This window comes from Scardinius erythrophthalmus, assembly GCF_964197995.2.
Source record: "Scardinius erythrophthalmus genome assembly, chromosome: 3".
Taxonomy (NCBI): Eukaryota; Metazoa; Chordata; class Actinopteri; order Cypriniformes; family Leuciscidae; genus Scardinius; species Scardinius erythrophthalmus.
This window is the reverse complement of record NC_138223.1, coordinates 40,509,421-40,537,399: the sequence shown is the minus strand read 5'-3', so window position 1 is coordinate 40,537,399 and position 27,979 is coordinate 40,509,421. Positions and strand designations below refer to the sequence as shown.

The 27,979-nt window shown below is 37.1% G+C and overlaps 1 protein-coding gene across 1 annotated transcript; it reads right to left on the bottom strand.

Moving 5' to 3' along the window:
• Nucleotides 1-2: 2 nt before the first annotated feature.
• On the bottom strand, nucleotides 3-27,879 carry herc3 (HECT and RLD domain containing E3 ubiquitin protein ligase 3). Its single transcript, XM_081360910.1, has 25 exons — nucleotides 27,743-27,879; nucleotides 26,047-26,369; nucleotides 23,413-23,572; nucleotides 21,428-21,504; nucleotides 21,106-21,327; nucleotides 17,378-17,469; nucleotides 17,009-17,139; nucleotides 15,682-15,836; nucleotides 15,449-15,522; nucleotides 14,885-15,009; nucleotides 14,085-14,144; nucleotides 12,658-12,769; nucleotides 11,848-12,037; nucleotides 11,563-11,726; nucleotides 11,263-11,376; nucleotides 10,817-10,840; nucleotides 10,643-10,732; nucleotides 9,664-9,834; nucleotides 9,395-9,538; nucleotides 7,318-7,484; nucleotides 4,687-4,750; nucleotides 4,153-4,235; nucleotides 2,974-3,157; nucleotides 2,077-2,179; nucleotides 3-1,841 (listed from the first exon to the last, which is right to left on the bottom strand). Exons 2-25 carry the CDS (start codon nucleotides 26,270-26,272, stop codon nucleotides 1,633-1,635), a joined length of 3,141 nt encoding a protein of 1,046 aa, XP_081217036.1. The 5' UTR covers nucleotides 26,273-26,369; nucleotides 27,743-27,879; the 3' UTR covers nucleotides 3-1,632.
• Between the last annotated feature and the right edge of the window lie 100 nt (nucleotides 27,880-27,979).

The window sequence follows — 27,979 nt, the reverse complement described above, 5'->3', positions numbered from 1 at the left end:
CAGAGGTGAAATAATTTTATTGTTCTGGAAAAAAATAGATAAAACAATATATTCCATTTGAAAGCTATAAAAGTAAATATACTTTACTAAAATAACAATGCATCAGTAGCCACTAAGAAGCCCTTGTTTGCATACATTGACAGAAAGGAATACCACGTTGGATAGAAACACTTCCTTTCTCTGACCTTCCATCATGTTCAAACAAACACATCTCATGCAGCTAGATGCAAAACATCACAGGCCACAGCAAACACATCTCAGAAACCCCCCGAGGAACCATGGGTAAATCACTCCGATCCATTTTTAATAGCAACCCGACGACATCGGAAAGAAAATGTGAGTAGAAAACCAAATTTTACAGCATATGACCTTCCTGTGAATCGACAAGAGGGATTAAATTGAAAGCGGCAATGGACTCACCGAAGGAAGAACACAGCTGTTAGAATATTCACATTTGCTGGATTTAAACAATTAAAATCCCATAACTAGTATACGTCATACATCACCCAGTAGTTATTGCTGGATCACATCCTCAATTAAACCCCATATCATTCTAAGAGAAATCTGTTCCCATCCCTCCCCCCAATGTTAATTAAAATATTTCTGAAAAGCAGCTGGGCATGGCATGCTCATGCATGCCTATTATTAATAAGAGAAATTTTTATGCTAATGACTTGCTTCTGTACATAAAAGGAAAACCGTTGGAATGGATTCAGGAGGTGCGTAAACGCTTAACGCTTGAAAGTGTGAAAGGGTGAAGGAACAAAAGGGGTTAATCAAGTTAAAACCTTTTAATGTATTGGGCCTGTAACTGTCGGGACTGGTGTGTTACAGGTGAAACTCGAAAAATTTGATGCAAAAGGTCATTTATTTCAGTAATTCAACTTAAAAGGTGAAACTAATATATAGAAAATTACATGCAAAGTGAGATATTTCAAGCCTTTAGTTGTTATAATTTTGATAATTATGGCTTACAGCTTACGAATATTTTCAAATTTTCTGATATTTTGAATTTGGGGTTGTTGTAAGCCATAATCATCAAAATTATAATAAATAAAGGCTTGAAATATCTCACTTTGCATGTAATGAATCTATATAATATATTAGTTTCACCTTTTAAGTTGAATTACTGAAATAAATGAACTTTTGCACGATATTCGAATTTTTCGAGTTTCACCTGTATCATCTTGAACCCGGACGAGCCCCCAATTTACAGGGTTGTGGTGGCTCTTTCTGAATTGTTCTATAGTGTGCTGTTGGTGGGCATTTCATATGTCAAAATGGCAAAATAACATGGTGTGGACACGGGCAACCTATCGGATTCAAAAACAATTACACTTAAAAAAAATATATAAAGAAAGTCAAGTCTTTAATTTATTTAGCCACCTACTCAATCCCAATCTTATAATTTACTTTTGTCATTTAAAAAATATAAATTTTAGAAGAAAAACAAAATTTGTGCACATCTGGAGAAGCAAACCAAATAAGCAAGTCTGTAAAAATAGGACAATAACAGATTTACTCGTATGAGATTCCGGATGTGCTCTTCTGTGGTTAAATAAATGCGAGAGCAGCGTTCGTTTCCATTTCTCCACAGGTTTAAAGTGCAGTGTCAGCATACAGAAAGCCACCTCAGACCAGACTGAAGCCCTCGTACTGCTCCACGGCTTGTGTGAGCCGGTGCCGCAGGGTCTCTTTGGTCTGGTAGCAGGGCATGTCCAGCATGTTATAGCAGGTGTGAGCCACAGGAAGGTAGTGCTCTTCCGTAGCAGTGGACTGGAGGACGATGCGTAGACTGGCCATGCCGTGGATGGGGATGCGGTCGCTGCCGGTCAAGAACACTGTTGGAGGAAAAAAAAAAAATAGGCGTAGTCACTTCAGCACAAAGAAGATCCATTGTGCATGAGTGAAGGGACGCATGAACCACCGCCCACGCAAGGAGTTACTTTCAAACCAAGAAGTGTAAACTCTCCTCTGCAGTTTATGGAGAGGAGGTGCACAATATGCAGTTCAGGCGGTTTTATATTATATATATATTCAATAGCACAAACCATTACGCAGTTGTCTCTCACTTACATAAGAACTGCTTTTTTTTCTCCAAGGGAAACTCATGAAACACCTCCCAAAACATCTGAACTGTCGGGTGAGATGCGGAGAACTCGCCCTTGTAGGAGGCATTCTGGGAGAAAAAAACAAAACAAGTTTAAAGGGGGTGGTTGATTATGATTTCACTTTTCTAACTTTAGTTAGTGTGTAATGTCGCTGTTTGAGCATAAACAACATCTGCAAAGTTACGACGCTCAAAGTTCAAAGCAAAGGGAGATGTTTTCTTTTAAATGAAATTGCTTTTTAAGGACTACAACAAACGGCTGGTAGGGACTACACGACGTTCCTCTCGGGTAAGTGACATCACCAACCCTAAAATTTATATAAACCCCGCCCCCGGAACATGATTTATAGATTATCATGACAGAATATGCTAATCAATGACAAGAAGATAACTACACATAAGCTACATAAATCCAACCATTCATTCTACATGTTGTCACTTCTTCTTGAGTCTCTCCATCTGACTCTGGTTTGAACATAAAAGGCTAAAAGCTTTTTAAATTTCCAGTGCATGTCTGTGTGAAGTAAAATGACACAAGCTGTTGAAGCTCTGCCCTCTGTGCCGGGAGCAGCAGCTCATTTGCATTTAAAGGAACAGACACAAAACGGTGCGTTTTTGCTTTCCCTCAAAAAGAGACAACTTTAACATGCTATATAAAAATATCTGTGGGGTATTTTGAGCTAAAACTTCACAAACACACTCCAGGGACATCAAATACTTATTTTACATCTTGTGAAAAGGGCATTATACCACCCCTTTAATATGAACATTAATAGGGCGCTGACGCTCAACATTAATATGAATGTTGAATTTGTGTTGTATGTGTGTCTTAAAGTTGTTGGGAGCACAGCTCTGTGTCCCACCTTCTCCATCTCCTCCCAGTTGTAGTTGTTGTTGCCCACCACCATGGCCATGAGCTCAGAGGGCTGGAAGAGAGAGAGGATCTCCCCACCACAGACCTTCAGGAAACCGCTGGAGAAAGCCGAATACAGCTCCTGTACGGCATCACTGAATACATACTGCAGATACGCCTGAACAAACTCCTTCCTGAGAGGAAAAAAACAAATCTTATAAACACAATTTTATTAATATACATTTTTTTCATTAACGTTGAATCTTGCATTGTTAATGCATTGCATTAACTTTTCAAGAGAATTACGCAATTTTTTTAAATTCTTATTACTGTATTGTAGAAAAACCCTCACTCGTTCAAAAATTCTAAAATAATGAATATTATTTAAAGGTGGTTGGAGCATTTTTTTTTTTATGATGATATTACAGTCATTTTTTACTAAAGATGATGCTTGTTATTTAATAATGCTTATATTAATAAAAAATCTGTACTAACTAATGAGAATCTAATCACAGGAAATAATGAGAAAAAAATAAATAAAATAAAATAAAGCATATCTGCCGAATGTAATCCAATGCACATATTTACATGCACACACGTACCAGACCGAGTGAATTTAGATTGCTAATCTGAGCTGGGCTAAAGGCCTGTAATATCTTCAGGAGATCATATAGCAGCGTCAGGTTTGCTGGAGATTGTGATCTGAGCTTGTGTGTGTGTGTGTGTGTGTGTGTGGGAACGGGCCTTGATCTGAGCTCAAGATGATTGGCCCTCTGCCTAATCTCACCGTCAGACAGCAGGACGCATATGCAAACAACACACACATTGCATGATCCAAACAAACCCTTTTTCTATTCTTACAATCTCTACTTAATGTTTTACCTGAAATACACACTTGATCGTGGCAACAATTCTTCATGCATCACAAATGTGTGTGCATTTACATGTTTTTTTTTTTTGGTTTGGATTAGATTTGTGTTGATGCAGTCCCATCTGTTCCTGCAGCTTCTGAAACTGTGCAATTTTGTCCCCGCTGACAACACACCTACTCACACACACACACACACACACACACACTCTCACTCTCCCTCTCTCTGACAGACAATGAAAGATGGAGCACAGGCAGGAACAACATGACCTCTTTCAGACCTTCATTTAAAGAGACACACCACACACTCTATATTCGCACCTGTTCGTCTTGTCCACAGCTACGTTCTTCCCGCCCTGTATCAGCTCCTTGACCTCTGTGATCCCATAATACTCTCTTGTAATCTGTGGACACAGTTGTTACATTTATATATTAATTTACTGAAAAGTCTAAAGTCAATTTCAGACCTAATATTGTCAAAAGCTTGAAACATACTGAGATAGTTTCATCTCTACTACCGCCCATCCCTAACTCTAAATCATGAATCACAAAAACATCTGTCGAATATCGTTCTAACATCCCGACAGGACACGTTGATGGAACATATGGCAAATGAGCAAACTCTCTTCATCTTCCACATGTAAAGCGCACACAATCGAATACACGTCTTGGCAGCATGTGTGTGATATCAAGGATAGGTTCAGTTGAATTCGTTGGTTTACCAAAACAGTGAATTGTAAATTGCTCTATAATATGAATCAGGCATCAGTCACATTCATCTAATCAGACAAATGCTCTTGACTTGATGTGGCCTCATTTGAGGGGTCACGTTTAATTTGGTGTCCAGTTACTTACAGCAAAGTTCAAACAGAAGGTCTCCTCCACATCTCCCTCAAAGTCCAGCAGCTGCTGAAGACTCCTGCAGAAAATATGACAGATGCGTAAGCCAAACTTTCATATTATCAATGTCTCCTTCTATCTCTAGAGTCATCGACCGGCCTTCGATTGTCATTCTCTCCTGTAATCGCAGCTAAGAGCTCACCAGCTGCAGGGTGTAAGAGCAAACCCCTGGCTTAACCGAGCAGGGACAGGGGACGTACATCATCTCCTACTTTTAACAAGTGACACTCTTCTGCCTATGACATTATAAACCACTTATAAATCATGATGTTTGCTTTTTTCATAAGCAGCCAGTCCAACTCAGAAAACAGATTCAACTGATGTCTCAAAACAAGGACTTGCACGTTTATAGCTAGCTACATGAATACATCCACTTTACGTTTAAAGTTAGTAACATTTAAAGGTTTAAACATAAAATTGAAAATGTATTGGCCTCTTGAGTACTGAGGTTTGTTTCCATCAGTCTGTTGTGATTGGTCTACTCTGCTCTGATTGGTCAGATGGCCCAGTCTGTTGTGATTGGTCTACTTTGCTCTGATTGGTCAGATGGCCCAGTCTGTTGTGATTGGTCAACTCTGCTCTGATTGGTCAGATGGTCCAGTCTGTTGTGATTGGTCTACTCTGCTCAGATTGGTCAGATGGCCCAGTCTGTTGTGATTGGTCTACTCTGCTCTGATTGGTCAGATGGTCCAGTCTGTTGTGATTGGTCTACTCTGCTCAGATTGGTCAGATGGCCCAGTCTGTTGTGATTGGTCAACTCTGCTCTGATTGGTCAGATGGTCCAGTCTGTTGTGATTGGTCTACTCTGCTCAGATTGGTCAGATGGCCCAGTCTGTTGTGATTGGTCTACTCTGCTCTGATTGGTCAGATGGTTCAGTCTGTTGTGATTGGTCTACTCTGCTCTGATGACTCAGTCTATGGTGATTGGTCTACTCTGCTCTGATTGGTCTGATGACTCAGTCTGTTGTGATTGGTCTACTCTGCTCTGATTGGTCTGATGACCCGATCTGTTGTGATTGGTCTACTCTGCTCTACAGCGCATTACAGCCTGGAATTACTGACGACTCATTTCAGGCAGTTCAGAATCAGTTATTTCTTTTGTTGAGACAATAGCTCCATTTATCCTACACTTTGATCTTTAAAACTTTGCAGACCTTTTACATTCACAAACAGCTATACTACACACTATACGAAAGGTAATATACGAAAAAGCATAATAGGGGCACTTTAATGCTGCTATCAGTTAACAAATTAACTTTAAATTAAACGGCAAATTAATTTGTGAAAGTGAAAAACAACACAAATACATGAAATAAAACCTAAATTCAAAACTATAACAACACTGGCCTCTATTTGCATACTTTCTATTTTGAATCAAATAACTTGAGTATTCTCTTCAATTTCATGTTGCTGTAAATCTTGTTTCTTAGCTGCTGATCAGATTAAAACCGACCACGGATAAATCCAACAATTTGGCAGGAGTGTCAAACACATCTAACTGAGAGAAAGCCAATTAATCCTAGATCCTTTTAAATGCATTAGCACACAACAAAATCATCTGCCATGGAGTTGTAATTGCCAGGTCAAGGTCTGCTGATGGCTGTTTTCATAAGATGTTATGACTCATGAAATGTGGGGAAGACGCGAACCACAAACACGATTACAGGCTTGAACCGGCCATCAACTCTGAGCCGGCTGGTCTCTCCTTCTGCAACCATTTAGTGGTCTGATGGTGACTCACAAACTTGAGCTGTTCAAAAAGCTTTTTGGGTGGCTTTTAATTAATGTTACATAAAAAACAACCTGTTTATGTAACCAAGTGGCAAAGGACACAGAGCGTAGGGCAGAAAGAAAGACAAAACAGTTCCTCTTCACTGGTCTGTGCAGTCAGTTTAGGACTTCGATTTCTCAGTAAAGCCTCGGGGGTCACAGGAACTCCATTGATTTGGTCTAACGAGGGCAGTGATACAGTGTTCTGTGGGAGGCCGAGCTGATTTGATCAGCGAGTGAGGACTTTTAGTGGAAAAACAACAACACGTTGCCTACAAGAGCTAAGTGGTACAAGTTTAGATACAGACAGGCTTAATTTGAACCTCTGGAACACCTATTTTATAGAATCCCCTACCTCATATAGAGAGCTGCAGTGAATTAGAAGATTTTCTGTGAATTATGGCTTTAATTATGGTCTTTATGGACTACGTTTATGTCATTTTTTTTGAACATTCGTAGACATGACAGAATTTTCATTTTTGAACAAACAATCCCTAAAAGCCACCTTTGAAATAAAAATGGACGATTCTTATTTTTGATGGAATTTTTTGGAGTTTTATTATATTGACTATCAAAGATTTATCTGTGCACATCATTTTTCTTTTTTTTTATTCACTCACATGAGATCAACAAATAGCAATCCACCACCATCCAATCAATTCCCGAATAATAAAATCATGTCCCGGCCTACATTTTTTCTTGTTCAAGAAGCCGTTTAACTTGGATATATGTCACAATAGTGAAGAGAAGAATATCACATCTTCTATTTCATGCCGACTTTAAAGACAAAGACAAAAAAAGCATCATGTTTTGTACCTTCCCTCTGTAGGCGAAAGCTCTTTCAGGTCATCCAGAGTGGGCGAAACATCCAGAAGCTTCTTGTAGAGCACCAGGGGAAAGTGCAGATCCACCACAGTAGAGTTATAGATGGCCAAACCGCAAATGATCCCAATCAAGTGGAACCAATTGTGCTCCACAAAACACTGCAATGCAAACGCACACACATGAGTTATACATCAAAATACCAATGCCACCAAGACTCCTTTATCTAAAAGCCATCTTTCCTTTACAACCCTTTAATTATCCAAGAGTGTTTTTCCACAAAATAAGATCTCGCCAGCAGTGAAAGTAAATTGAACTCATTAAACTCTGTACAATCACGTGTACTCCTCATCTTAGTCTTGTTTTGTACACAGCTGAAGTGCCCTTGAAGTCATCATGCCATAGAGAAATCCAGCAGGATCATCATGTTTGCATGAAAACAGCTGAGCTGTCCCAGATTTTTCAAAATCACCAGGCCGATAAGATTATCTGCTGATGTTCTCAATCACGCGGCACTTTGAGAAGCACCTATTGTATAGAGAGCATTAGTGCCCGCTCTTTTTTTCAGCGGCGTTGAAAGTATTTTTCCATTATTTTTTCCCCATATGTTTTTTTTTAAGTCTTTGTCAAAGCATTATAAGCCATGAAACAAACCAACCAGCTATGAGGTGAATCGCAACATTACAAACTCTGATGTGAAGCAAAAAAGTATTTGAAAACCATAAAAAAACAAAAGGTACTTTATGGCTTAAAGGAATAGTTCACCCAAAAATGTCTTTCTTCTGCTGAACACAAAAGAAGATATTTTAAAGAATGTCAGTAACCAGACATTTGATGGAGCCCATTGACTTCGATAGTAGGAAAAAAAAATACTATGGAAGTCAATGGATTCCATCAAATGTTTGGTTACTGACATTCTTCAAAATATCTTCTTTTGTGTTCAGCAGAAGAAAGAAATTCATACAGGTTTGGAACAACTTGAGGGAGAGTAAATGATGACAGAATTTTCATTTTTAAGTGAACTAATCCTTAAAGTGAGGGAAAGAACTACAATCCAATGAAGCATTGCGAATGACAATCAAAAACGATGAAGAAATATAACACTATTAATTTAAAGGTGCTGTATGTAACTTTTTCACTCTACTAAAGCATAAAAAATACCATAAAATGTTTGCATATATTCAGAAAACATGCTAAGTTCACATACTCGTTTCTCTGAAAAACACTTCTACAGCCAGTTATTTTACTTTGAAATGTGCGTTTCCAGGCTGGAATGTTTGTTTTTGTTTTTGGTCTGATACTGCACTTTGCCAATTTTCCAATTTTCATTGTCCATTGCACTCGTTCCTGTTACGTGTTCTTAAACGGTCAACCCGTGGGAGCGCCGTCGAGTCTGAGGAGGAGGGAGCGATCTCCGATGTTTTGAATTGGACTGCAGTACCTATTTTAACCACTAGTTGTCATTCTTACAGACTAAGCTGTTGATTATCTCTATAGAAACAATATATTTTAAGCGTTTTGTATCATATTTTGACAGTATAGCAAGTTACATTTATGTTATTTGTAATTACGTCATTCACGGTGCTTCATGGGACTAGGTGTTCGGTGCAGAGCGCTTTTTGATTGGTGGAATCTTCTGTACTGCATCGTGGGTAATGCAGTTTTTCACCACAAATTCAGCAGTTAAACAATTATTTTAAAAATAAATACACATAAATCTGACAAATGGCTTCAGTAAAATCTAAAGAAAACCATCGATTAACAACCTTTGAACTCACAGTAGGTCTGTCTTTAAAAATCAATTTACTTATGGAGGAAATTAATGGAGTTTTTACTTCCCAATCCTGAATGTTGCACTCTATGATGGGCATAAGCAGTTCGTCCATCAGGCTCAAATATTTCAACTGATATTAAGATTTTTGGAGAACCCTGCATATGCAATTAAATTCTGTTTTGAATTCACATTATATCTAGGGCATTTTATCACAATAACTCAAAAAAAAAGATGCAACCCTTTTCATTATCTTAGTTAAATGTTGAAATCTGTGTTAATAACTAAGGCTGAACTCACTTTATCAGAGAACCACAGCAGATTGGACTCTGAATACTGGGTGAACATGCCGTAGATCGGATCCATCAGCTCTTTCAGCAGGAGCAGGAAGAACTCCTTGGTGACTCCTCCAGCATCTACAGCTTCCTCTCCATCAAAGATGACCTGCAATGATTAATATGTTAGTCAAACTTATGTCTAAGTAGGCGGTTCCTGGCCAAAATATGCTACAATGTGGACTAGAAAAAAATTAACTCTGTGCATTGTCTAATGGGATGACAAAGACAAACCTTGAGCGGCTTCTTCAAGTCTACGTCATTGTAGACTGTGAGCTCGCGGAGAGCGTCACTGACTAAGTGGTTCCTGCGTACGTGGAGCACCAGGAAAGGGTTCCTTGCCAGCAAAGGTTCCATAGTCAACAGCATGAAGACGTTGTGCAAGTTAGCGCCGCTTACGGCCATCTGTACAGTAATGAAGCAGACAAAACAAGTCAAAGAGACTGAATAATAAGAGTCAGATTCATAAACCCTGTGTACTTTTATGAGATGGTAATAGTAATATTCATGCAGAGCACATCCTCTGTATCTGCTCTGAAACCAATGGCAAATCATGTTTTTGCCAGGCTGTAATTGTGAAATAATGAACTAATGTTATATGTCAGCTTTAACTTCTTAGTTTAATAGGAAACATTTTGTTTGTCAAAAAAAAAAAAAAAAAAGTAAGATAAAATGTATAATGCTTATAAATATATGAAAACAATAGTGGGAATAAAATAATATTTGTAAAAGCTAACTATATTTCAAAAGTTTGCTGTCAGTAATATTTATTTTTAAAAGAAATGACTACATTTATTTAGCAAGGACGAATTAAATTTATCAAAACTGACAGTAAAGATTTTCATAATGTTACAAAAGATTTTGATTTTGAACTTTTTGAACTTTTTATTCATCAAAGAATCAACCGTTTTCAACATTGATAATTATTAAAATGTTTCTTGAGAACCAAATCAAAGCAAGTAATGGTTGCTGAAAACTCGTTTTTGCATCACAGGATAAAATAACATTTTAAACTATAGCAAAATACGTTATTTTAAATTGAACTCTCACAATATAATTTTACTGTATTTTTGATTAAATAAATGCAGTCTTCTTTCAAAGCATTGAAAAATCTTACCGACCCCAAACTTTTGAGCGGTAGTGCAAGTCAAAAGCTTGAGCAGTGCAACAACAATCCTAAAAGTTGAGTGTTGAAATGTGTTATTTCTTTTACCTGCATTTGCAGCTCAGCATCTGTTTGCAGCACGGTTGTCTTGGCTTGCGCGTTCAATATGAACGGATAGGCACATAACGTGACAGAACCCTGGGAATAAGATGCAGATGATCAAGCTGAGACCATCACAACTGTCTAAAAACAAACTGATATTGAGTTATTAAATCAACAAACCTGCACTGGAGGGTATCGCATTTTCTACAATAAGACAAAACAAGAACATATGTTAAATTCTGAGGTACTTTTATTTTTCAGCTTGGGATGATCAAGATTTGAGGCGTCTATGTGAAACTATAACATTTTGTGTACATAGTGGGGTCTAGTTCATGTTCACATTAACTTTAGCTATGCTTCCATCCACCTATTTATATGCAAATTTTGGGTTATTGCATAAAAAAAAAAACACTGGATGGAAATGCCAAGACGCAAATAAATTCTAAAAATGTGACTAAAAAACTTAAGGTGGATAATTTTTTTGTTCAATAAGTAGACATGTATAAACTATGGTGGGAACACAATTTGTGACTATGGATGGAAACATAAATTTACATGCAAATATATAAATGTATAAATTCATAAATATTAATCTGCAATAGGCCTATGTGCAGCAATATACGCACAATATCAGCTTTGCGCAGAAACCATTTGAGGTAGTCTTCCTGGATGTCCACCAGGGTGGTGATATCAGGGATGTAGAAGTTGTTGTATTCCACATGATGGGCTTTCAGATTGACCTGCAGCAAAATACCTGGATCCATCACTAACAGTAGTTTATCATTCAACAACGCAAGCTAAATTATGCAAGCATGTCTGAAAAAACATGAAAAACAGCAATTCAGCTGGGGAATATTCAATCAAATAGCTTATTAATAAGTAGTTTATCATTTACTCATTAATATTGAGATGGATTTTAGTCGTACCTTGTGTAGTTTCTCCAGCAGTCGAAGGGCGGCACTGGTGTAGCTCTCCATGAACACAGGCACCAGTAGCGCCTTCCCGCCAGTCAACAGAAACACAACGATGCTTTTGTACATCTCCACTAGTCTGGAGAACACCTCGCAATCCATCAGAGACCACCAGTTATCTGAGAAACAGCACACAGATTCATTTCAAAAGCCTTTTTGATCTTGGACTTTGATCAACTTTGTAACGATTTAACGGTTAACGGTGTTTCTAGGCAGTGAAACACATTGGCGACGTCATACCGAGCACTTTGCTAGGGTTGGCGTCCAATCTGAGGATGGCCATGGCTAGAGGGATGGTGAGAGAGATGTAGTTTTTGGAGTCCTGGAGAGCAGGACATTCAGACAGGATCAGGTAGATCCGCATGGCTTCCACGTCAGGAGGAGAGCAGGGCAGCTGGGGGATCAGGAGACTCTCAAAGCTCTTTGTGGCCTTGAAGAACACATTTGAGAGAGGTTTATAGTTAAAATACATATATATTGATCAAAAGTGACAGTAAAGATGTTTACAAAAGATTTCTATTTCAAATAAATGATGTTCTTTTGAACATTAAAGAATCATGAAAAAAAGGGTTTCCACAAAAATATTAAGCAGCACAAATGTTTTCAACATTGATAATAATAATTAATGTTTCTTGAGCATCAAATCAGCATATTAGAATGATTTCTGAAGGATCTTGTGGAACTGAAGATAGTAATGATGCTGAAAATTCAGCTTTGAAACAGGAATAAATTACATTTTACATAATAATAAAATAATAAAAAATATTTCATAATAATTCTGTTTTTACTGTATTTTTAATCAAATAAATGCAGCCTTGGTGAGTATTTAAAAAAATCCTACCAACTGCAAACTTCTGAACAGTAATGTATAATCAGAAGATTCCTCACATTAGATTGGAAAGTATACCAAATTTCACCCAGTTAAAACACAAACAAGGCTTTAAATGTTTTAGAAACTTGATAATGTTCGCAGCAGAGTAATTGCCTTCCAAGTACGCAGTGTGTATTAAAGACCTAAATAAATGATGAGACATATCAAACAACACACACCTGCTCCAAAAGTCTTGCAAAGGCTGGTTTCATCAGCATTTCAAAAAGCAGCCGGACAGCATTGAAATCGATGCCCGGGACTTTGGGGTTTGTCTTGAAATGTCCGTCATCACTGTGAAAACAGCGGGTGAAAATTAGTTCCCAAATGTTGGTTTGCAACAAGATATGAAATCTAATACTGTACAATTTACTAATTTAATATGTGTTCATTGTCTGAATTAGTTACTATATTAGTTCAAACTATTTGAAAACATATAACATTGAGATTTAGTATATCCAAGCAAGGGTGGGTCAACAGATGAGCGAATAGATGGATCTGAGGTGAAGAGATTTAAGGCCTTTCCTCTCCATTGCTCTTTATCTGCGTCTGTCGCTCTGGTGGGATGAAAGCAGGATCACATGCTGGGTGTAAATACAGCCTGATGCTGATCCCTGCACTACACACCAGTGTATTTTAAGCATGTCAGGGTAAGATGGTTGATCTATGATAAACGACTCTTCACAAACCAAGAAAGGTTTTTAATATCAGTCCCGTTTTAACGAGATGGCAAGATGTGTTTAACCATAATACAGTTCAGTGAAATTTAATCAATCTGACTCATTTAAATCAGATTCAACTAGATCTGAATAAACTGATTCAGTTGAATTTAATCAATCGGACTCATTTAAAACCAATTAAATTCAATTGCATTTGACCAATCATATTAATTTTGAGTAATCTGATTTATTTCAATGCGATTCAATTAGATTTGGTCTATTTGATTCATTTCAATTCAGGTGGATATTTTTGATTCAATTAAATCAATCTAATTCAATGAGTTTGAACCCATTCAATTTGTAGAAATAAAGCTGCCCAGTCAGCAGTGCAAATTTCTACAGAAACCTCAACTCTACAGCTCTTGATCTAGAGTTCATTGTGTGCAATGGAGTCCATGGCACCATGTGTCGCTCCAAATGCCCGCCAACCCCGAGTTGGGACATGTGCACAGCAGAGTCAGTTTAATCAAATATCCAAAACCGCATTATAAAATGAAGACTTGACCTCACAACCCATAATACCCCGTCTGGACGCCAGCGACACCAGTTGTTCCTTATGTAACCAGATAATCTCTTGAAATGCAGTGCAGATTATGAACATCAAGGACTGCATCCGGCAGAATGAGGTTTCTAGAGTCTCTTGTCAGAAAAAGATACCCATCGAGTCATGTTTTCTCTGAAAGAGGGACTGCTCTTTTAAAGACAGAGCTGTAACCGGGAGCCCTGTGGGTGACTGTGAAGAATTTGCCTCCTGACATTAAGCAGAAGTCACCTATGGAAAAATCACAAGCGCTCCACTCTCCATGGTGTCACCCCGTGCGCATATGTTTATTGACGTGGCATTTACATTTAATTAGATTGGGAATGCAATTTACATTTTAACTGCTCACCTTTGGTCCAAAAAGCTGGCATTCCAACATGCAGTTGAGGACATCAGGAGTATGATGTCACTGGAAGGGGAGGGAAGAGGTTTGAAATCAGCATCGAAATCATAACAGATACATTATATACAGTGTAAAAAAAAATGTTTTTTTTTTTTCAATTTAATATCTTCTATCACCTCTGAAATTATTTGCACATGCTTATGCTTACGTAATGCCTGCATGGCTGGGGGGAAAATAACTAACCAATATTATCCCAAAAAATTGGCCTAACATGTTTTATTTCCTCACCTCCTGATCAAAAATGTTTAAAAATTTGATCATTTTTAAAGAAATTGACACTTTTACTCTGCAAGGATGCATGAAATTGATCAAAAGTGACAGTAAACATTTATAATGTTACAAAAGATTTCCCATTTAAAATAAATGCTGTTTTTTCCTATATATCAAAGAATCCTGAAAAATGGATCATGTGACACTGAAGACTGGAGTAATGATGCTGAAAATTCAGCTTTGATCACAGGAATAAATGACATTTTACAAACTGTAATAATATTTCACAATATTATGTCTTTTACTGTATATTTGATCAAATAAATGCAGCCTTGGTGAGCAAAAGAGACACTGATCAAAAACATTAAAACAATCTTACTGACTGAATGGTATTGTGTCATACAGTATTATGAAGGTTAAATACTTTAAAATGCAGCTAATTGTGTCTTAGAAATGATAAAACATTACAAACGTAGAACATTTCTGTAAGGCCTCTATCATAACTGTAACCAACCTGGATGAAGTCACACACTCACTTGGTGATGCTTGAATCGCTGTTGTCATGCAGCTTCATCCTCCAGCTGTCCAGACTCTCAGAATTAATCAGAGCGATGCTTTTGGCGGTATTCATGATACGGAAATCCTCAGGAAAAAATGAACCCTGTTCTCAAACACACAACGCACACGCTTAGAAACGTGTATTTCTAGAATATTATGACCACAGGGCAAAATTAACTCAGTGTGTAAAGAAGTGTTTCAGTCTTAATAGGGAAATTTTCCTAAATTGTCCTACACAGTAACTAAAGTACATCGGTGGCAAAGCAGGCAACATCACTCTTTCTGTTGAGCCTGAAAAACCATTACATTGATGTATCGGCACCACCATGTGGATAAAAGTAGGTACTGACCAATCAACCTTGCAGAAAAGATTGATCAAATACATCGCATAAAAGCCTACAGTATGAGCAGGTACAAACTATTCCTTAATTCATGAGAAGATATTGAGGAATACACTGATTTACTGAATATTCTAGTAAAGTAAATGCATCCAAAAAAAACAGTACAATATCAGCTGTGGTGTTTCAAAGCAGCAACGTTACCTCCTTGGCAGACAACAACAGGAAACTGTGATCACCTCCACTGTGAATTTTACTGACGGTGTAGCGCTCGGCTTCTGTAAAAAAATAACATATAGAACGGTCACAAACCAAACAGTAGATCCTGTAAAATGTCAATCCAGTTAATTAACATTTAGCTTATCATCACTTGTTTAGAGGATTTATTTAATCCATACAGAATTAGACACAATGGCATGGTGATCATATGTACGTACTTGTGTATGTGTTTCCAAAGCACAGGGGTTGGATGTTCCTGACAGGAAGTGGGCTCTTAGCATTTCCTCTGAGACCTGTTCCCAGCTGGCCCTGAGTGTTGCAACCGAAAGCGTAAATCAGGCCTGTGGAGGGCACGAATGCCAGGGTGTGGTGCCTGTGACACACACACACACACACACACACACACACACACACACACACACACACACACACACACACACACACACACACACACACACACACAGAGGTATGCTGTGAAATATCCCATCTCATTCTTACCTGATGACTGACTGCATGCATAATGGCATACAAAAGTCAGGTTGAGAGTTTTTTAATGTTTAATATTACAGCCTGGTTTGGTGACTTGGGAGTGAGGAATAAAAATAAGTTGCAGAAGATAGTGAAAAACAACAGGATGCCAGCAAACACAGCTTGATAAACTGTATTTGCTGGCAATACACAGAAGAGCAACAAGGGTTGTATCTGACTCCACACACGCACTTAACTCAGAATTTGTAATGCTTCCATCTGGAAGAAAGGTCCCAAAATATCTTAGAAATATGTATAAACATTCCTTTATACCAGTGGCAATTAGAATATTATATCAAGGGTAATCAACTCCTTGTGAGAATTATTTTATATTGATATATTGTGAATGTGTATAACTTCAGCATGATATAATACAAATGAATGTACATTCATTTATTTTTTAACTTTTTTTTTTTAATTGATTACTGTTTAAAAGTTTGGAGTCTGTACGATTTTGCAATGGTTTCTTATGCTCAAGGCATCTTTTGCATTTATTTGATCAAAAATAAAGTAAAAACAGAAATATTTTGAAATATTATTACAAATAGTGTCACACGATCCTTCAGAAATCATAGTCTAATATGATGATTTGATGCTCAAAACACATATCATTATCAATGTTGAAAACAGTTTTGCTGCTTGATATTTTTGTGGAAACCGTGATATATTGTTTTTCAGGATTATTTGATGAATAGAAAGTTCAAAAGAACAGCATTTATTTGCAATAGAAATTTTTTATAACATTATAAATGTACTGACTGTTGCTTTAGGTCAATTTAATGCATCCTTGCTTAATAAAAGTATTTTCAATTAAAAAGAAAAATCTTGTTGACCCCAAACTTTTGAACGACCCCGTAATTAATACACAGTAGCTACTCAAACATACAAAAAATGATGTGCATTACCCATACAGTGTCAGTATGTTTTTGGACATGACACAAACGAAAGCTCACACTTTTAAAGAAAACCAGCACATCAATCTGAAACAGATGGACACAGAAATGTACATATACTAACCGCCCACAAGCGATCTGAGACACCTCAGTGCCCATGAGCTCCATAACTCTGCGTGGAAGAGGCTCGTTGTTGGTGGAATCGTGGCCCAGCTGTCCTCTTGAACCGTTTCCAAATGTGAACAGACCCCCTTCCTGAATCAAACACGGCACAAACAGCAATGCTTCAATGCTCAAGATTGAAAATGAAAAATGAAATCGGACAACTTTCAATAGAAAGCTAGTTCAACAGAAATTCTTATCAACAGATTAAAGATTAAATTAATGGATTGTTCAAATGACTGTAGCAATTTGTCTCTTTCTTCAAAATTTTACATATTTTAAAATTGATGTTTTTCAGCATACTGCAATAATTTGGCTGTATGATCAATACCTTTGTCAAGGCAGCGGTGTGTTCATCTCCACAGCTGATGTACACCACCTTCTGTGACCGCAGGAACTTGATGTGGCAGGGAACAGCCCGGTCTATGAGATATCAGACAAAAATATGAGGCAACGTTATGCCAGTCTTTTAACCCTCTGGGCTTCTTCGCCCGAAAACGGGCGAAAACTTGAACGTTTCGAATTGTTTAATTTTTTTGCTTCATCGGATGGGGGTGAAACTTGGTGACTTTTCTTTTATTACCTATATGAACACACAAAAAAATCAAGGAGATGATTCTGATATGTTAAAGGGTCGTAAAAAAAAAAGTCACACTTAGCTTCCTCCCGCCCGAAAACGGGCGACATAGGAAATGAATGGGAAATACGAAAAAATAGGAAAACTCAGAGAAACTTTTGGTGGTACAAGCTACAGATCAGCAACTGTGCTGAAAAAAAGTGTACAGCAATGAAGGGGTGACACTCTAAAACATCAAGAGTGCAAAAAAGACACCCTCCCCCCCCCCACACACACACACACCCACACACACACACAAACACACACACACACACAGAGAGAGAAATGAACTGGTAAGACTGAAACAGCAAATTTTGCCCCAAACTATATAAAAATTATATAATCATAATAACTCCAAAACTATAGCAAGGAGAGTCAAAAGGTAGGTATCGTTTGAAAGAACTCTTTTTAAATTTTTTGAAAATATAAATTACATTACATTTGGACATTGTCCCGCCAAGAAACGGTGGATAAAAGACAATATATATATATAATTTTTATTATGATTTTGCATATCTTTCATATTTGTCATGGAATAACTCAGGAAGGAAATAAGGTAGGAGGAAAATTCTTTTTTAGTGAAGTCCCCCTACATGTTAGCTGCATCTGGATAAAAAAATAATAATTTTTGGATAAAGGAATCAAAAATTACAGCATTTTGAAAAGAGATAGCCTTTTTGTACAGTCTTTGACACCCCCTCATGGGCAATTTTTTCTCCATGAAGAATATCTTGTCATAAAAGCAATAGATTATGTTAATTTTGGGCTCATTTTAATTGTAATAATATGCTGTAAAAAATGAAGTGCCATTTTCAATTATCTGAGAATGTTTCATGAGCTGTATGATGTTTTTGACACATTGCAGTACATTATTTTAAAGATTATGAAAAAAAGAGAAATTCTATGTATCAGCAAATAACTCAGCAATACTTAAGAGTTTTTCAAAGTGGATACATTCACTGTAAAGTTCAGACTCTAAGCTTTCAAATGACATCAACTTTGTGTTTATCAAGGCAAGATTTTTGAAAAATATGGTAATAAATATTTTCGCAGCTAGGTGGCGCCTGCTGGCGGTACACTTGGTTTTAGAGGGATTACTCAGCACTCGTTAGGAATTAAGACATTTAATTAGATGCATTAAAAAGCTGAGATTCTAAGCTTTAAAATGATATATAATTTGTGTTGTTCCATTCAGTGGTTGATTAGTAATAAATTGTTTTCTTTCCGAATGGGAATAAATCAAATAAATAAATAAAAAAGCTATAGGCCGCCTATGGGCGGTTATAGGACATGACACAAATTAATAAATTTTGAAGCCACTAGGTGGCGCTCTTCTCACTTGAAATATTTTTTTTTTTAGGCCTGCACTCTAATTTGATGTGAAAAGTTGCATTTATTGAAAAATAAAATAAAATAAATAAAATAAAAATATATATATTAATTCTAATGGAATAAATAGCTCATAAAAATTACATAATTAATGCAAAGTATCATAAAACATTCTAAAAATTCTATATAATAATCAGAAAACATTATAGAACAAAACAATATTTGATTGGTTATCCTAGGACAAAGTTAAGTACAATTTTAAGGCTTCGCCCGTTTTCGGGCGGGAGGAAGCTAAGTGTGACCCAATTATGAAGAAGCCCAGAGGGTTAAAGAGGATTACCTATTATGTCCTTTTACAAAGTCTTGGTTTTGTTTTTAGGGTTTACAAGAATATATTTTCATGCTTGAATGTTCAAAAAACACATTATTTTTCACATATTTTGACATTGTTGCAGCACCTCTCTTCCCAGTCTGTCAGTAACACTGTTTAGTTCCTGTCTCTATAGCCCCTTTCACACAGAGATTCTGGAAAATAAACGGATATTGTGTCCCGGAATCGTTTGATTTTGGTTCATTCACACTGCCAGTGATTTTCCGGAATCTGTGAGTGTGTTCACACACATCCCGTAAAGACACGTGACGTCAAGATGTGTTGTAGAAAAGCCAGTCTAATCTTCCGCTACCGCTCTTTTCCATTGTTGTCGTGCACTTGGTGGATTTTTTTTAGGCAGCGTCTTAAGTTTACTAAAGATCTGCGCTTTCGATCTCGAGAAACCACGCTCGAGCATTTTTTCAGGATTCGGTCGTACTCTAACGCATCGTGTACCGTTCCACAAAGCTGCCGAACAATCTCAGCTTCAGCTCGGATAGTAAGGAGCTCCCTGGTCTTCATTCTATTTTGCAGACATTTTTTCATTCTTTCTTTGTAGATGACGAACACAAACTTTCTTCTAAGAGCAACAAAATACCCCTTACAGCATTGGTCCTGGCTTTTGTTCACATAGGGTGCGTTCCGGGACTGATCCCGGCAATGTTACTAGGTCCCCATCCCAGCATCGATCCCGGCATCAATTACGGGACATGTTTGCGTTCACACAGAAGGCACTCTAGCAATTTTACGGCAATTTCCCGGGATCAACGCGCTGTGTGAAAGGGGCTTATGATCCCTCATTCTGAAAAGAGCAATGTGCTCTATGTGCTCTTTGGTACAATGGTGCTCTCAATTGGTTGGCTGGACCAGTATGCTGTAATTTGTCAACCACTTTGAGTGTGTTTTGGAAATGTCAAGCCCCTTAGCATAACCGTGAGTTTCAACACACTACTAACACAACTCAACTAGGCCTCACCCCTTTATTTTGCATATGCCTTGGGCGGGAATTATTTAAAGGCACACTATGCAGTTTCCGTTTTTCTCAAACAGCACCCCCTAGAGTCACTGTTAAGTACTTGTATTTAACGTTACTGTGGTAAATACCACTCACGCAGAGCCATCTCTGCACTCTTCCGACCGCGCTTTCTTCGTCGACTTTGCCATGATTCACGTCTGAAATGCGTGTTAGTGTCTTCCATAGAGGCTGCTTCATGTTGTTGATGTATGTGATGTCGTGCCGTAAAGCAAGTCGTGATTCTCGCGAGATTTGTCTGGGCGCCACCTCTCAAACTTGCATTGCCCCGTCCCCCCTGCTTTGCTACTGGGATGATTCGCCCTACTACGAGTTCTTTAACCATCTAAATGATTTTGAAGCTGTTATATAAAGGTACAAATCTTGCATAGTGGGCCTTTAAATGAGGAATATTGTGTCATGTTCGTTCCCAAAAGAAAACTCAAGACAACAATGGAGGCGTTTCAGGGAGTTCAGAAACAGTACGCACTGATATAGAGAATAACTCCCTTTGGAGTGACTTTATGCTTTGTAACTTTGCAGACCTTTTTCATGCTTACACAGCAAACATTACACACTAAAAAAGTAAAAAAGCATAATAGGTCCTCTGTAATCATATTCAATAGCAAACAAATCCTGGAGCCAACTAAGGTTTGGCGCCTTGCTGAAGGATATGAAAGTTTCAAGAATCGTCAGTTTCAGCATTCAAACCAACAGACGTGTGTGTTTTACCTTGCTCGTCGTTGAGGCCTAGTTGTCCAGCGCCGTTCTTCCCCCATCCGAACACGGCTCCAGAGAGGGACAAGGCAAAGCTGTGGTCTCCTCCAGCGCTGATGTGAGCCAGTGGGATCCCACACAGAGACTTGAGCGGTTGAGGAGACAGAGTGCTCGGCTCTCCCTTCCCTAAACCCAGCTGCCCACTGGAGTTCTCTCCCCATACAAACAACTGACCGTCTGAGAAGAGGAGGACAGCGGGAATCTTCTTTTACTGACACAGCAGGAGTACAACGGAAAACAAAACGACTGAATCAACAATGAATTCATCTGCTCTTACCTTTTGAAAGTGCTATACAGTGTTGGTTGCCACACATAACTTGGGAGATTCGATGCTCGCACAACTTTTTAATCAACCTGAATAAATAATAATAAAAAGGAATACAGAAAAAATACAGAAACTTATTTAAGAAGCCAAGTTCTGGACTACACCTATCAAATTCACTAGGTTAATGCAACTCCATTTGAACTATAATGATGATGATGGAGAAGTAATAACCATCAGCATATCATGTAATTGATGACTAGGTTCACGTGGAATGTCTTTTTTTTTTCAGTTTCTGCACCAATTGTGCAGGGAACTCTGTGAAAATTTATGAAATGGATTTAACACTTTGATTATTAATTAATAAACTGCAACTCAATTCAATTAAAATGAAGGATTTTTAAAAACTTCTAAACATAATCATTCCCAATGATATTATATAATTTTTGTATAATAATCAAAAAGATGTATTTTGAGCGAGTTACACATCTGTGCAAAATCCACTGCAGAAGGTATTATATAAATAAATATTAATATTCTAGAGGTACTTTGGGCATTACAAATGTTTTTTTGTTTTTTTTTTCATACTTTCTACACGGATTGTGCCGGGAAATAGTAGTATTCTCTGTAATGGATTTACATTTTTTGATGCATTAATTATTTAAATCAATAGAATATTAAATCATAAAAGAAATGTTTTTTTCCATCAAAACAAAAACAATCACTCTCAATTATTTTGATTAATTATATATTAGAATTAATCAAAATAATTGAGAGTGATTGTTTTTGTATATAATATATAATATATATATATATATATATATATTTTTTTTTTATATATATAATAATAATGTTATATTATATGTGTCTTAAGAGATACACATCTGTGCAAATAAGATAGTTGGTGCAACAACACTTTCTCATCCACAAATTAAAAAAAGGCATATTATTAGGACAGACATACATAATTGTGGAAAAGGGTCAAGGGGCCAAGCAGGTTGACTGAATGTTATGCAGCAAAGGGCTACATATGGTTAAATTGTCCTGAGAGTCCAGCACTATTATTGGCAGCTGAAAGCATTATCAAAGCATCCAAATATTTAATAAAGGCCAGGAATCTCACAGTCAAATCCCAGTGGTCTTCATCACATCACAAGATGTGAAACCAAATGAATAACCCTCAATTATTAACTCGCTCTGGTTGTATTGTGCTTGTGAAGTTATTCAAATAACTGAGATGACAAGTGATGAATGTCAGGAAATGCTGTTTCATCTGTTGTGGTTTATTCAGCAATACTAGAGCAAACATCCAATCCACAATAAAACAGAAGAGCTTTCAGTAATAGCACGTTACAACTATCATTAAGTCTAAACCCCTGCGGTGAGGAAGGTCCCATGCAGAGACCCCCCTCACGAGGTTAGGAGCCAATTAAATCCTCATTAGATTACCCTATCTAGAGCAGCCTTTACAATGCAAAGGAAGTCAAATATGAAAAAGCTTATCTACCACAAAAAAAGGATGTAATTGTTAATGTGGTATAAAATGCATTTACACTGGAATCAAAATAACAGGAAACAATGCATTGCTTGTTCGAAACTTGAAAAATTGGTTCTCATGCAGAGCCGACAAAAACAAGATTTAAAGGGATAGTTCACACAAAAATTTGAATTCTTTTATCATTCACTCACCTTCATGCCATCCTCGGTGTATATATAAATGATAGAGATAAAAATCTTTGTTTGTGTTTAAATGAAGAAAAAGTCATTTGCATTAGGGATGGCATGAGGGTGAGTAAATGATGAGAGGATTAAAAAAAATTATGTGGAGTATCCCTTTAATTTGCAGAACACCATATTAATAAAAATTCGACATAATGCATACGCTTCACACTCACAATGGAGTTTGTATTAGGTGTTTTAATCGGACTGCTCTCATTTATAATTTTATGAAACATTTTTATTTATTCCTGAAAACTTTGCATTAAAAAGTGATGTTTTACCTGGGCACACGGACCGCCTCTTCAGCCGTACCCAGACCGAGCTGCCCTACTTCTCCGGCCCCCCAGGCAAACACCTGCCCCTGCTCATTCACCGCCAGAGAGTGAGACTGACCACACGACACGCCGGATATCTTCTGAGCATCCAGAGCTCCGACCAGCTCTATGAGTACACACACACACACACACACACACACACATACACATTAGATGGAAATATCACACTCCGGCCTTGATGCTTGCGTATAGACATCATACATATCCTGTCTACAGATTTGTTTTGTGCAGCAAAAAGTTTGTGATGGCTATATTGTTTTTGACAGATTAAAATAGTAGATTTCCTTGTACACTACACCATTCAAAAGTGTAAAAAAAAATGTTTTAATACTTTTATTCAGCAAGGACGCATTCAATTGATCAAAAGTGACATTTATAATGTACCAAAAGTTTTCTATTTCAAATAAATGCTGTTCTTTAGAACTTTCTATTCATCAAAGAATCCTGAAATGAAGGATTTCCACAAAAATATTAAGCAGCAACTGTCTTCAACATTGATAATAATCAGAAATGTTTCTTGAGCAGCAAATCATCATATTAGCATGGTTTCTGAAGGATCATGTGACACTGAAAACTGAAGAGTAATGATGCTGAAAAGTCAGCTTTGATCACAGGAATAAATTACATTTTAATATATATTCAAACAGAAATTTTAAATTGTAAAAAAAAAAAAAAAAAAAATCTCAATATTACTGATTTTACTGTATTTTTGATCAAATAAATTCAGACTTAGTGAGTAGAAAAGACTTTTTTCAAAAATATATATAAAAAAAGACCCCAAACTTAAGGATATACAAACTTTAGTATTCAGAGTGAAACCAGACGAAGACACCTACTGTAAGTGACCAATCACAATGTTGGTTTGTGTGGCATCAAAACAATGTCACGTGTAGTCTTTCATCATCTCATCAAGATGAACAATACAGCACTGGCTTAAAGAAAACCGAAAACCGAAACAAAAAAAATCCCCTTTGGCATGTGATATGGTAAGATGAAACTGCATGCCTACTTAACCAAAACAACATCAGAAAAAAAAAAAACTTTCATTCTCCAAAACAGAATGTAGGGCAACATTTTTCAATGAAGCTGCAGTTCTGATGGAGGGAAAAAAATAATAATTGCTCAAAATCTGCTAAGAATTTTATGCTTTACATAGTAAATATTAGCAACACAGCTATTTGAAAAAATAAAGTAATAAAGAACAAAACGTCAGCAGAATGCATTTCTACAATCCTACCCTTTTAGAAACAAATAATATTACATATTTAGGATAAAAAGAATATTGTTTGGTTATTTTCTAGTTTTTTTACTTCTTTTACACTCACATAACAGGGCCTTGTATTGAACAAACGGTGCGATCTCATTAGCACAGACATGTGAGAGACCGTCTGCTGCTTGGAATTGTTTTCTTATTAACCGGATTAGCAACTCTGGACTGGCGAGCCCCAATGCATGCTGGATAAAACAAGATCTGCACTCATCATTGGCTGTTAATACACTGTAACACAATAATCATAATAGTAGCATGACCAAGCAAGCAGTGTTTTACTATCCCAGCCACATTGCCTCATTTCGGAGAATAATGTCAATTTCGATTTTAGGTGTGTGCCAAAAAAATAATGTGGTTACATGGCATTGTCACATTAAAAGACATGGGGCGTAAAACTTCAGGAGGAACATGAGAAATTAATGATATTTAAACGCAAAGTGCTAGATTCATTAAAAAAGGCAAAGATGTGCAAAGACCGTAAAACCTTTATTACATCAATTATTATGGCATTGCATGAAAAGAAACCTTACATAATGCAAATATAGGCGTATTGTGATCAAAAATTGGGAATCATCAACTAAATCTGAATATTCATATCTAATTGTTGGGGCATAAGCACGTCCCGAAATATCTTTTTTTTTTATATATATATATAGTTTTGAAGCATAATAAATAGGTTTTAAATGTTCAAATCAAATTTCTGTGGATTAGCAGGAGAGGTATGAATATTTCTAATCTAATTTTTGAGGATAATCATCAAATTCAGAACGTTCAAATCTAATTGTTGGGGTATCATACGCACATCTGGAACGTCAGTGCCATGCTCCATACTGTACGTTCAAATTGAATGTATGAATTGTTGGGGCATAATAAATGCATCCTTAAATATCATATACAATTTATGAAAACACACAATATATGTATTCCGAACATTCGAATTTTTAAAAGTTTGAATGGAATTCTGGAGCATGTTCCATGCCATATGTTCAAAATTAATTCATGGCCTTCTGAACATTAGAATTACATTTTGAAGCATTATATAAATAGGTTATAAATGTCATAATTTTATTTCTAGGCATGGTACGAATATTCAAATCTAATTTTTGAGCATCATCAACAAATTCCGAACGCCCAAATCTAATTGTTTGGGCATCATAGGCAGCATGTTATATAATATAAATCTTTTGCAAAGACACGAGCATTCTGAACATTCGACTTTTTTGCGCCATACTGGCGCGTTCTGAACGTTTGATTCAAATTCTGGAGCATCACTTTCATGTTTATGTTCAAATTCAGTTTATGTCAGTTACCTGGCCTGCATCCTCGCTTGTCATGGCCCAGCTGACCGCTGCTGTTGGAGCCACAGGTGTATACGCTCCCATCATGCAACAGGAAGAGCGAGTGTTGGCTGCCGCATGCCACTTCTTTAAGACCCCTCCCGTCAAACATGCAACAGCTCCTCGGCTCAAAGAAAGAAGCCTCCGACGCACCGATGCCCAGCTGACCCGAGGCACTGCTTCCCCAGCACAGCATCATGATTCACACATAAAGAGAGAGACAGATGGAAGGATCCGGAATAAGGGAGAGCTCCTAGGCTGTACCGCCTTGTCGTCTCCGCCTGTAAATGACGGATCTGGAACAGAAGAAAAAGTCTGGCATTAGTGTGGAATGCCAGATACTTGAGACTAGAATGCAGATCATAAACCACCTGGTGTAGTTCAATAAAACCAGATATTCACAAATCCAATTGTCCGAATGTCTACCGAATCATCACAATTTACTTTTTTTTTCACTATGTGGTATGTACTAATATGTACTAATAAAAGTGGGCATTTATAGACATAAATAGGGGACAGTTATTATTTGACTAAACCCACCTACATGCATAAAGTACATACTGGGAAGAGTGATGAATATAAAATCACTAGAGATATAATATCAACAACAAATGTCAAAATTATTTTATTGCACTTAGCACGTTCCAGAAGTTCGAATAAAATTCTGGAGTCTGTGTCATGTTCCATGTGTTCCATTTTCGTTTAAATTAAAGGAAAAATTCTAATTGAAGGCATTATAAATTGGCTGAACGTAATTTCTGCTGAATCATGGGCATGTTCTGAACATTTTGAGTATCATCAACAAATTTCGAATGTTTAAATCTTACTGGGGCATCATAAACCTGTCTCGAAATATCATATTAAATTTGATCTTACATTAAATTTGAAGAGATATACTCGTTCTGCACGTTCGATTTTATGTGCATTACTGGCACGTTCTGAAAGTTTGAAACAAATTCTAGAACATAACTGTCATGATCCAAGCTTCACGTTTAAAATGAATTTATGGAAAACGTACGTTCTGGACATTAGAATCTATTTTTGGAGTATTATAAATGGGTTCCGAACATTCGAATCTAATGTCCGGGGAATCATAGGCGTGTTCTGAACATTCGAAACAAATTTTTGAGCATCGTCAACAAATCCCGCACCTTCGAATCGAAATTTTAGGGCATCTAGGCGCGTTCCGAAATATGTTATTACATTGGGCGTTCCGAACGTTCGACTTTTTGCGTATTGCTGGCGCGATTTTTGGGCGTCAACAGTGCATTTCGAACGTTTTAATCCAACGTGCCTATAATGTCTGCTCTCTAAGTTGGTAGCTCACTGACTACTAGGTTTAGAAACACAGCTAAAATCTTCCATATGTGGGTCCAATCTGTCCAATATGAGTTCGGCCTGTAAGAACAATCCGGACATATTTCAGTTTCATGCAAGTCAAAACAAGCTGTAGTTCATATACTGTAGACATTAATGCTTAAACATCTGACCAGACTGTCTATGCGTTAAATACAGTATCTCAATACTAATATTCAGGATAATGTCAGAACAAACTAACAACGCAGCGGCACTGCCACTCATCAAACTCTCATTTTCTATCACGCAAATGCAATTCTCTATCTGACACAAGTCAAAAACAAACATGTTCTTAGGTAGCAGATAGTGTTACCTGGTAAAATGCATTTCGTCTCCTGTTTATTTGACCGTATATTACTGGAATGGTTTCAGTTTAATGGTTCCGACAAAAACAAGGAAGTTACGACTCAGATTACGGAGTCACTGATGATCACGTGACTCCTGTCAACCAGTTTTAATTTAGCTGGAGTCAACAGAGGGCGACACTGAGTACAGTTTTGTCATTTTGTACATGTGTTCCTGATGTGTAATTTTTTGAATATAGTTTAAC